We start from the raw sequence: 12,433 nt of genomic DNA on the forward strand, positions 1-12,433 counted from the left end.
TTGGAGAAGGAAATGGCAACCCACTCCAGTGTTCTTGCCTGGAGAATCCCAGGGACGGGGAAGCCTGGTGGGCTGCCATTTATGGGGTCGCACAGAGTCGGACACAACTGAAGCCACTTAGCAGCAGCAGCAGCAAAGGAGAAAGCAAAGGGGCCAGATATAGGGGGGGAAAATAGAGCAGAGAAATATTCAGCAGGCATATTTGGACTTTCTTTAGAATTAGCTTAATTTTTAGGAAATAGATGTACCTGTTGACATCCATGCTCTTCCCCTCTCTTATCTGTTAACTTCTTTTTCTGGTTAGCTTTTTGGTGAATTTCACTACTTGTAAAGTGGAATAATGGTAGCACCTACTATATCAATTAGAGTTTTAGCAGAAAGCAAGGTATACTTGGCTGGAATTTGAAGATAATGAAGTAATCACTCACAGAAGTGTAGGTAGGGTTAAGAGAACATGTAAGAGATGTTAAAGAATTCATTCAGCTAAGGGATTAGCAATAGCATAAAGCTTTTGCCCTGCCTTGCACTGGCCAGTCAATTCATAAAGGGATGGGTGGGGGGCTGGGGAACACAGCAGAACAGAGAAGGGAAGAAAAAGGATTGCGGGAGGGCTGTGTTGCAAACAGAAAAAGAACCTATCTTGCAAAGTTGTGAAATGAAACAGTGGCTATAGTACAGTGTCTGTGATGCAACACCAGGTCAATAAAGAGGAGCTTTACCTTTTTTTCTTTTCCCTTAAATTAACCGAGGTCTGTTGAGAAAGAGAGATGAGATTTTTCTGATCTCTCAAAATATATAATATATTTGTATTACTGGAAACAGAACAAAAGTAGAGGTTAGTTGAAAAGTTTCATGAAGGAAGCAGATAACAGGGGAGGTTAGAAAAAGAAAATTGTAATTCAGATGAGTTTATGCTTATGCAGTACTTAAAGAACATGTGATTAAAAGGTAAAAGATCTAGGGAAAAAGGTACACTGTAAACTTAGTATACAGATCCGTTGATAAAGAAGATAGTAGAGATTCTTTGTGGTGGTGAACGGGACCAGAGAGGAATATTTTTAGCCACGTTAGGAAATGGATTCTATAAAACTATAAAATAATATAGGTTAGGTTTAAATTAATCATTTCTCTCTAATCTTTTTTACATTCCCATATCACCATACCTTGAAATGTACTGAACAATGCTATATGGAGGGAGCTCAACACTTTCTTTGGATGCTTAAGTATTTGCTGATTTTTTTTTTTAGGTAAAATCCTATGTATTTATATTAATCTTAAAACCTGGTGAATATTCCTAGGGTCTTATTTTACTTTAGAGGCAGGAGAATGGAGGAAGGGAAAAAATAACCTATCAGTTAGATGAAGTAATTACCCACTTGATAAATCCGGGTTTCTTTCTCTTACAAAGGTACCTCCCCCTGCAGGATATCATGTGTATGGAGTGTCTTTCCCGGAAGCTAAAGGAAGCAGTCACCCTATATCTGAGAGTTGTGAGGGTTGTAGATCTCTGTGCAGGGCGATGGTGGGAATACATGCCAAGTGGTAAGTAAATTTAGCCTGTAATGTACAGTGGAGCCCCACTGGAAACTCATAATAGTGTTCCCATCAAAAGTTACTTGTTGCTTTGGGATAGTCTAACACTTTTAGAAGGTCTATACTAGGTCTTGGAATTTTCTCAAATTATGCACTGGTCTTTCACGTGAAGAACTCAAAAAAGTTAGTAGCCTAACCATAACAAATGGACCTCAGGTAAAGAGACCACTGGAAAAGGTCAATGACTTTAGTTAAGCGGAGCACACCTAAAAGGGAAGAATTAATATTAAGGGCTAATCAGGCTTCTTTTCAGTTAACAGCAGTCCTTTAATAACTCCACTTTAATGCTTAGCAATTTTGAGTGTCTTTTTAAACTACCTTTGATCAACAATATTCATATTCTGATATTTTGAAAATGTGATGAAGCCATCGTGCTGGGCAGAGTGGAGTGGTGGGGAGCTTAATAGAAGTGAAGGGCTGAGGAGATTATTGTCTTGCTCTGTTCTGTTATGAGGAACAGAACAGACTGCTTCTGAAATACTGAGATGTTGTACAGTTTGGGTTGCTACATAGCCTTTTAAGAGTTCATCAGTCAACTGATAATTTTGTCACTTGATCAGAGTTATCACTATATCTTTTTTGAAGAACACTGCAAAGACTTGAGGCTAGAAGCTAGCTTGGTGTGACGTTTATCTTCAGATGCTTTAAAGAAACTGTTGTAAGGGAAGAGGATTTATCATATTGCAGAGATAGAGAAAAGAAAAAATTAGGGGTAATGTGAAAAGGACTGTTACTTGTTTTATTAGATTTGCTTTAACAGAGGTTAGGCCAGGAGGAATTGTGGAGATGGGGTTAATGCACTAAAGAGACAGGATAGCAGAGCTCCCATGTGGTGCAGTCTTCCAGTGAAAATCTCTGCCCCTTATCGAACTAGAGAAGAATGTGTTTTTACATTGCTGGCTTCTTTTAGACTGATAAATACCTGTGATAAGTAAATACCTGTGACAGAGAAATACCTATGAGCCCAAGGCTTACATCAGTGTAACAAATGTAAAAAAGTGAAATCGAAAGTCTCTAGCCTAGAATAAGATCGCACTAAACAATGTCAGACTTTATTTTTGGGGGCTCCAAAATCACTGCAGATGGTGACTGCAGCCATAAAATTAAAAGACGCTTACTCCTTGGAAGAAAAGTTATGACCAACCTAGATAGCATATTCAAAAGCAGAGACATTACTTTGCCGACTAAGGTCTGTCTAGTCAAGGCTATGGTTTTTCCAGTAGTCATGTATGGATGTGAGAGTTGGACTGTGAAGAAGGCTGAGCGCCGAAGAATTGATGCTTTTGAACTGTGGTGTTGGAGAAGACTCTTGAGAGTCCCTTGGACTGCAAGGAGATCCAACCAGTCCATTCTGAAGGAGATCAACCCTGGGATTTCTTTGGAAGGAATGATGCTAAAGCTGAAACTCCAGTACTTTGGCCACCTCATGCGAAGAGTTGACTCATTGGAAAAGACTCTGATGCTGGGAGGGATTGGGGGCAGGAGGAGAAAGGGATGACAGAGGATGAGATGGCTGGATGGCATCACTGACTCAATGGACGTGAATCTGAGTGAACTCTGGGAGTTGGTGATGGACAGGGAGGCCTGGCATGCTGCAATTCATGGGGTCGCAAAGAGTCAGACACGACTGAGCGACTGAACTGAACTGAACTGAACTGAACCGAACCCTGCTTTGCTAGTGCCACTTGGGTCTAGTCTCTGGAGTTTATACCCTGATTCTCTATATAATACTGCTCAGTAAGGTTTTTATATAGCATTATATGGTTTACCTATGTGATATTCTTGGACTCTCCTACCAAATGTGTAAAGGTGGAACTTTACCCATTCTTGGGTGGGAGGCAATGTGTAATATACAACAAAAGAGGTTGGCCATTGGCAAAGGTAATGTTCATTTTTTATATTTTTAAATGGGGTGATAAACTTTTTCATTGGGTTGTGAGAGTAGATATGTGAAATGATTAACACGTTGAATGGCTTAGTCAGTAGAGTTACTATACAGAACAATAATGAGGACTGTTACAATTAGAGAGGCCAGGTAATCTCCGAGGTCCCTTCTTAATCTTCATTATTTGTGAATTTGGAGTTTACACAGCATCTTGACTAGCCCTGTATGACTAGAACAACTTTTGAAAACTGTAGTAAGACTTAATGGTTTGGAAATTTTTATTCTTGAAAATTATTAATTTTATTTATTATTAGTGAATAAACAGTTGCCTTACTGATGGCCTCCATTAAAAACAAAAATTAAGATACTTATCTCTTTACTTACCAAGCACTAGCAGCTCGTACTGTGGAAGTATTTCTCTCTTCCCAACCTGGTGGAGTCCCAGTATGGAGCACAACTGGCCTTTGAAATAAATAGTCTTCTGTCAGTCAGCATCCTCCTAGTTTGGATCGCTTATGTTCTCTTAGCTGATTTGCATCTGTCTTGTCTAAAAGAATGAATTGTCTAAAATATCCTGGGAATGATGTTAAACACAGGATAGAGTAATTGCTGTGACATGGGTACCTAAGAGAACCCAGTTTGAGATAGGATTCCGGTTGGAACTGTGAGCTTCCTGAAAGTGGGGATCCTGTCTGTCTGATTTTTGGTCATGTGCTCTGTGGGGCATAAAGGTTTTATGGGCCAGAAAGTGCATTCAGGGAGAGAGAGTGGTGGTCAGCTAGGTCTTCCTTGGTCACCACCAGGTCCAGGTCGTCTGGGTTGAAAGCATGGTGTTCCTAGTTGAAGATGTCTGTTCTTTAAAAGCAGCAGCAGCAACAGCAACAAAGTAATAAAAAGCCTCAACTGGGAAGTAACAACTCAGAATAGGTGGTATTTCTAATATATTTTCTGTTCCTAAGGGAAGTATTTTCTATTTAACCGTTTGTTCAGCTGTAATGTTATCCTTATGAAAATTTAAAGAGGAAATCTTCTTGTTGTTAACATTTGTAAAACATATTGTAAAAATATTGTACAACATTTGTAAAAATATTGTAAAAATTACAAGTGGCGAAAAACTTGGCTCTAAATAGTTGTGAACTTCTTAGGCTTCACAGATTCCAGTTTTCTGACACTACTAAAGAAGATGCCAGATGTCGAACAGCTATATGGCCTTCACCCTCGATACCTTGAGAGGCGAAGGGTACGGGGCCATGAGGCTTTTAGCATTCCAGGAGTTCTGGAAGCTTTGCAGGCATGCCCAAACTTAGTGGTGAGTGCACTTGGTTGAACATTTGACATCAACTGATTAATGAAGCACTAAATTAAAAGAATGACAGAACATGTTCATGCAAATTTCATTCATAACGAATTTTTAAGTTCCACTGCATACTTAGGATCTTATGATATAGAAATAGAAGCTTTGGATGCTAAATAAAAGCCTTTCTTATGCTTGCTTTGGCATTATTTTGTAGGGTGTGGAAACTTCTCACTTGGAATTAGTAGAATCCATTTGGACATACATGCCACATGTGCACATTTTGGGGAAATTTCGTAACCGTAATGGAGCATTTCCAATTCCTCCTGAAAATAAACTGAAAATTCCTATAGGAGCCAAAATTCAAACTTTACATTTAGTTGGTGAGTACATGTTTCTTGGGTTACTTGTGACTCCTTTAAATGCCATACAGCTGAATATTAGTGGAAAGGGAATAATGGGGATTTTAGAAATAGCTTTGCTGATTGCTAATGGCAGCCGAGAGGGGTAGGATGGGGTGGGTGGTGGGAGGGAGGTTCAAGAGGGAGGGGACATATGTATACCTATGGCTGATTCATGTTGATGTGTGGCAGAAACAATATTGTAAAGCAGTTATCCTCCAATTAAAAATTTCTTTAATTTTTAATTAAATATTTTTATTTTAAAGTACATATATGAAAAAGAAAAAGAAATGCTTGTGAGACTTGCATAAAAATTGAGATTTCCCACTAAGGAGCCTTTGGGGCCAGGGGCCTGGTGGGTAGGTGAGAAAACTACTATTTCAAAATCAGTCTATTTTCATTTTAATAGACAGTTTGAGTAATTTGGAAAGTTGTTGGGCTTTTTGTTTTTGATTTTTTGAATGAGCTGGAATCTTGCCCCTGTTTTCTGATACCCACCTTTTGCTCCTAGTTCTACCCTTTAGAAGAGAGTTTAGAGAATAGTTCTCCAGTACAACTTACTGTGATGATGGAAATGTCCTGTATTTGTAGTATCACATATGGTTCCCACTGTGGCCAGTGAAACAGAAGAACTGGATTTTTAAATTTTGTTGTAGTTTATCAGATAGCCACATGTAGCTAGTGGCTACTTTATTATCCTCTTCAGTTCTAGAACATGACAGAATAAAAAATCTTAGATAAAACTTAAGTTTACTTGTATCTTCTCTAAGAGAAAACTCCCCCATTTCTTCAACCTAGAGCTTCTGGAAAACTCTGCCACTTCTCTTTTTCCCTGAGAAATGAGGAGGGAGTGGTTTTTTTCCCAAAGACACCTTATTTACAGTGATCACGGTGTGCATTCTTCATCTGAATATTCTCTGAAATTGTATCCCAATAATTTCAAACCTAAGTAAATGATAAAGACAGATATTTTCTCAAATTTAATTTGTCGTCTTTGGCTTAGATTGCTGAAAGGAATTTCACGGTGGTGGGGAGCACTCCTGTTACTATAGTCTGACCTTTAATACTGATTAAGTATTTTATTTAACTTGTACGTATTGAATATCTGCTGTGTTTCAAGCATTCTTCCAGATATTAGGGATGGTCCTGAAGAACTGGATATTTCTGAAACTGGGAAGGGAGAGCAGCAAGAATGATAAGGAGTAGGTCTTAAAACTATTTAGAGATGCAGTTATGGGAGACATGCAAAGCTCTCTAGTAGTCCTTCCCTTACAAGATGAAGGAGTGGTTCTGATGACAGGCTTAGATATCTAGTTTGAATTTGGATTTTTAGATAATAAAGGAATTCTATACCATCCGAAGTTTATAATGTAAGCTCTCTAAAGTCAGAGACTGTGGTTTTATATCTATATTTTCCATGATGCCTGTCACAGTTCATTGCAAATATAAATACTTGGTAAATTTTGTTGAAATGCATTAATTCATTTGATTAATTCAACAGTTTAACACTGTGATGGTGATACAAACGTGTATAGTAAATTAATGAACATGCTGGGGAAGACAGGTAATTGTGTCCTTTGTTTATAGAATGGATTTGGGATAAAATGTGAATTGGGCATAGAATATAACTGTCTTGTCTGGGTCTGTCTCACCCTTGCTGCCCTTGGGTTTCCTAATCAGAACTACCACCATAATGGTAGATGCTAAATATACCTTTGTGAGTTTTGCATCTTGAGTCTCAATCTGTACCTTACTTCTGCTTTTCTTCCTTTGGACTAATCCCCAGTGAGTACAGTGTTTACGCATAGTGCAAAGCTAAAGCTAGCTGTGCTTTTTTGGGTGGACCAGGTTAAGGAGTAATGCTTACAGTAGAATGTGCAGAATTTAGCTTTCAAAGAACCACCGATTTAAGTACTCCCGATTTTGCTTTCTCTAGTTGCTGTTGCTAGCAGGGCTTCTACTGACTCAAGGTTAAAATTATATTAAACTGATTTTGCCAGCTGTTGCTTTCTAAATGTCATCACTCCGTATCCTTGAATTTCTTTCTGAGAATTTGTCACTTTTTTGCTGTTCCTGAATCTACCGTGTTTAGACTTTTGGGCAAGTTCCTCAAACTGCATCCTTCCATAAGAATTTTCAGGTTACCCATATTCTCTCTTCTTCCATATCTCTTGACTTATCCTTCTTCTGTACGTTCCTTTTCTTTCAGAAATGGTCCTCCGCAAGTATGATTCCTGGTAACTCTTGAAGAGTTACAGAGTTAAGAGAAAAGGTTGTGTGTATAACATGTTGAAATACTTCATAAATCCCATCTTTCCATTTGCCTTTTCTAAAGAAATTACAAAGTAGTCTGTTTATTGTTTGTTTAAATTGTCCTTTACAAGCCTGTTTTATATAAGTTTAACTTCATAGGATAAACTAGGTATCTAACTATTATCTAACTAGGTAATTTGTTCTGATGAAAATATCCAGGAAGGATATATTGTCAGCTTGAAAAATAGACTGTTGAACCTGTACACAGCAAACAGTGTCTTTTAGTGGTTTTCTTTTTTCTTTTTTTGTGTATATGCTTTAGGGGTGAATGTTCCTGAAATTCCTTGTATCCCAATGCTAAGGCACCTTTACATGAAGTGGGTAAGACTCACTAAACCACAACCATTCAAAGATTTTCTTTGCATCAGTTTACGAACTTTTGTCATGAGGAACTGTGCAGGTAAGAGTCTATAGCTGTAGTGGAAATACACATATACCATTCTAAAAATATCCTAAAACAAACTGCATAGATATGATACATTGTAAGTGAAATTATATTATACTGTTACTATTTATGTTTATAACTTACCTTATGTAGGTAAATGTACTTTTTTTGTTTTAAAGACAGTAGACATATGATTTGCCTTTGACCCTTCACAGACAAAGTGTCAAAAATGTCTCTACCTATATCTTTTGGACACTTTTTATATAGGTTTGTTTTAATGAATTTTTGTATACTTTCTTTGTCTCTGGTCTCTTGATCTTTTTGCATGTAAATGTTGTCTGACTTAATATACCTGAAAGCATAAAACACTGCTTTTACGATACTACATTTTTGTTCCAAAACCTTTAGTTTTTCTGCTGTCCTAGTGTGTCAAGTGGGAACTGTTCTCCTTCAGAGTTCGTAACAATCAGAGCTATTTTTGATACCTTATTTCAGAGTCCTTTGCAAAGTACCCCTTTTATTGTCAGGCTTGCCTACTCACTGTTCTCAAACAGCCATACGAGCTCTCACCTGAGTGTCTTCTTATTCTTGTTTTCTTGTCCGGAGGTTTAACACTTCTTCCTCCTCTTTGCTTGTACGCATCTTTTATGCAAGTTTTGCCTCATTGACTTCCTTCCCTCTCTTTTTTATGTAGTACATCAGATTTGATTTTTGTTCTTGATATGTTCTGCCTTTTTATCTTTTTATAATTATTCATGTTTTATGTCCTTGTCAGTTGTGAACTCTTTGATGGATAGGATCCTATCTTGTGATCTTCCATAACACCTAATATAATACTGGTCACATAGAGAGATGTTTAAGCCATTGAGCTATTTATTTTAATGAAGGATCAAATTTTCAACTTGCCTATTCTCCCTCAATTATTTTCAGCTCAAAATTATTGAGACTCCAGGGAATTTAAAAAAATACTAAATCTCCAATGTTGCTGAAAAATCCTTACGCTGAATCAGTATGTGGTTGACTTACTAATGGTTTTGTTTCCAATGATAAATTGTAGAGAACCAGCCACTCGGTTATCATTTTCAGACATAGAATTTATAAGTATTAATTTCTGTTGCTGATTTGAAAAATCATCTTGGCAATTTACATTGTTCCATTGAAATTGTTTTTCTTCAGGACCCACAAACTCCTTGAAATATGTCCCTTTAGTAACAGGCCTAGCCTCTGCCCGCAACTTGGAACATTTAGAAATGGTTCGAGTTCCTTTCCTTGGAGGTCTTATTCAGCATGTAGTTGAAGACAGTTGGAGATCAGGTATTCATTTTCCTTTAGTTACTAAATATTTTAAAAATCAGTTAAAAAATTTATTAAGCTTTATTTAGCTTTTCTACAGAGTCTTTATAAAAGAAATGCTTGTTAGTAATTTTACTTTCTATCTGGTGTATTTGATGAAGAATAAGTAACTATGAGTGTGGCTAGTATTCATTTCCTTTTTATGCAGTGTGAAACCTCAAAATGATAAGTCATGTTTTCTGGCTTGTTAATACTTACCAGTTAGTTAATAATTCATGGTATATTTGAAATCTTTCTGAGAAATGTTAACAGAAATATCCTAGTGGCTATTGCTGAGAAGAGATATTTTTTGACTTAGACAAATTAGGTCTACAAAAGAACTCAGGCATTAGAAATGTTAACCTAACATTTGTCTGATACTTTATAATATATAAAATGTTTTAAAGTTTATCAGTTGGATACTAGATCCACCCATACCGATCAGATGATGGCTTTTAAAAGAAAAAAAGATTTTACTGCCTAGCACCCATAATTATATTTTAAATGATCATGTGTAGTAGAATGTGCTCCGTGTTAACTATCTCCTCATTTCAACAAAAAGACCAAGAAGTTTAGCTATATAGATAATTAATAGTTGGGGACACAAAATGTAACTTTGAATGTCCAAAATGTAAATGGAAAATCATCGAGTACCATTGGTAACAAATAGATGTTATCATTAATACTGTTAAAATGAGTCAGAAGTGCATTTTTAACATTTTGTCAGTTAATCAAGTATGGTGCAAGTGTAATTCATTACATTGTGTGAAGGGAATGGAGACTCTCTCAAAATGAACAGTGCAATTTTTACTCCTTGTCTATAGCTAACCAGATTGAAGTCAGAAAGGGAAAGAAGACCACAGTGGACTCCTTCATTAGAAGACTTAGAGAGAGGTGCCAAAAGCCAAGAATTTGCATAAACGGCCTAAAAGAGCAACAGAGACTTTCCTTCCCTAATAAGTGTTTAAGAACAACTCTCATTTTACTTAAGGAGCCAGAATATCTCACACAGTAGTTAATTTCAGAAAAATCATAGATCCAAATATGAAAAATAAACTTTTTAAAGGAAAAGTTTGGAAACTGTCTTTTGTAACATTGTTGGGTAGAGATTTGTGCATCAAAAAGCATTTACCATAAAGAAAAAAATTGGTAAACGGTGCTAAATTAAAATAAAGACTATTTGTTGTTGTTCATCAAAAGGCATAAATGAGAGCTCGAGTAAAAAAGTCAAGCTACAGAGTGGGAGAAGATATTTGCAGTACAGCTATCAGATAAATACTTAAAATACAAATTAATGCTCAAAATTCTCTAAGCCAGGCTTCAACAATACGTGATCCGTGAACTTGCAGATGTTCAAGCTGGTTTTAGAAAAGGCAGAGGAACCAGAGAGCAAATTGTCAACATCCACTTGATCATCGGAAAAGCAAGAGAGTTCCAGAAAACCATCTATTTCTGCTTTATTGACTATGCCAAAGCCTTTGACTGTGTGGATCACAATAAACTGGAAACTTCTGAAAGAGATGGGAATGCCAGACTACCAGACCTGCCTCTTGAGAAATCTCTATGCAGGTCAGGAAGTAACAGTTAGAACTGGACTCCAAATAGGAAAAGGAGTCTGTCAAGGCTGTATATTGTCACCCTGCTTATTTAAATTATATGCAGAGTACATCATGAGAAACACTGGGCTGGCTGAAGCACAAGCTGGAATCAAGATTGCTGGGAGAAATATCAATAACTTCAGATATGCAGATGACACCACCCTTATGGCAGAAAGTGAAGAAGAACTAAAAAGCCTCTTGATGAAAGTGAAAGAGGAGAGTGAAGAAGTTGGTTTAAAGCTCAACTTCAGAAAACTAAGATCATGGCATCTGATCCCATCACTTCATGGCAAATAGATGGGGAAACAGTGGCTGACTTTATTTTTCTGGGTTCCCAAATCACTGCAGATGGTGACTGCAGCCATGAAATTAAAAGACGCTTGCTTCTTGTAAGAAAAGTTATGACCAACCTAGACAGCATATTCAAAAGCAGAGACATTACTTTGCCAACAAAAGTCCGTCTAGTCAAGGCTATGGTTTTTTCCAATAATCATGTATGGATGTGAGAGTTGGACTATAAAGAAAGTTGGGCACTGAAGAATTGATGCTTTTGAACTGTGGTGTTGGAGAAGATTCTTGAGAGTCCCTTGGACTGCAAGGAGATCCAACCAGTCCATCCTAAAGGAGATCAGTCCTGGGTGTTCATTAGAAGGACTGATATTGAAGCTGAAACTCCAGTACTTTGGCCACCTGATGTGAAGAGCTGACTCATTGGAAAAGACCCTGATGCTGGGAAAGATTGAGGGCAGGAGAAGAAGGGGACGACAGGATGAGATGGCTGAATGGCATCATCGACTCAATGGACATGAGTTTGAGTAAACTCTGGGAATTGGTGATGGACAGGGAGGCCTGGCGTGCTGCGGTACATGGGGTCACAAAGAGTTGCACATGACTGAACAACTGAACTGAACTGAAAGAATTTAAAATACATAAATTCTAATTTATGTATTTAGAATACAAAAAGAACTAATACTAGTGAGAAAAAGTCAGAAACGAGAGGAAAAATAGGAAAACATTTTGAGTAGAAAAGATCTTATGAAAGAGGATATCTGAATGGCCAGCAAACATGAAAATATGGTAAATTTCACTGATCATAGAGAAATGAAAATTAAAACTACAGTGTTATATACAAGCAGTAAAATGATTACACCTAAACAGTTATCACTTAAAGTGTATATAAATGCTTTACTGAAAGTGCTGTGGTCAAATGGGATGATAATTGTTTTTGTTCCTTTTTTCCTTTAACTAGGTGGTTTTCGAAATTTGCACACTATTGTTTTGGGAGCTTGTAAAAATGCACTTGAAGTAGATCTTGGTTACCTCATCATCACTGCTGCCCGTAGGTATGTTTTCTCTTCACGTTGGGTCAGAATTATGTTTTTATCTGTTTTATAAAAATTGGCAGAATATGTATATGATGTTTGATCATGCGTTTTTCAGATTTAAAATACAGAGAAGTTGTTTAAATAGCAGTAGGTTATCATTTAGGGGAAGTCTTCTATACAACTGATGACCAAGTGAGCTGCAGTCCAGACCCAGCAAGTGTTAAAAGGCGCATGATCTCATCAGAAAAAAGCTGTCAGTTATCTGGAAGTGCCTGAGATTCCAACAGAAGTCAGTACTGATACTTGC

The 12,433-nt window shown here is 37.1% G+C and overlaps 1 protein-coding gene across 5 annotated transcripts in view; it reads left to right on the forward strand.

Annotated features, from left to right (window-relative positions):
• Nucleotides 1–12,433, forward strand: part of FBXO38 (F-box protein 38) — a 67,054-nt gene that overhangs the window by 11,126 nt on the left and 43,495 nt on the right. For all 5 annotated transcript variants that reach the window (XM_069592366.1, XM_069592369.1, XM_069592371.1 and 2 more), the window contains exons 3-8: nt 1,409–1,542; nt 4,624–4,787; nt 4,990–5,155; nt 7,749–7,886; nt 9,048–9,185; nt 12,051–12,144. In XM_069592366.1, coding sequence (XP_069448467.1) covers nt 1,409–1,542; nt 4,624–4,787; nt 4,990–5,155; nt 7,749–7,886; nt 9,048–9,185; nt 12,051–12,144 — 834 coding nt within the window. The remainder of the gene's footprint in view (nt 1–1,408; nt 1,543–4,623; nt 4,788–4,989; nt 5,156–7,748; nt 7,887–9,047; nt 9,186–12,050; nt 12,145–12,433) is intronic.

The sequence above is a fragment of the Ovis canadensis genome, chromosome 5 (assembly GCF_042477335.2).
Source record: "Ovis canadensis isolate MfBH-ARS-UI-01 breed Bighorn chromosome 5, ARS-UI_OviCan_v2, whole genome shotgun sequence".
Classification (NCBI taxonomy): domain Eukaryota; kingdom Metazoa; phylum Chordata; class Mammalia; order Artiodactyla; family Bovidae; genus Ovis; species Ovis canadensis.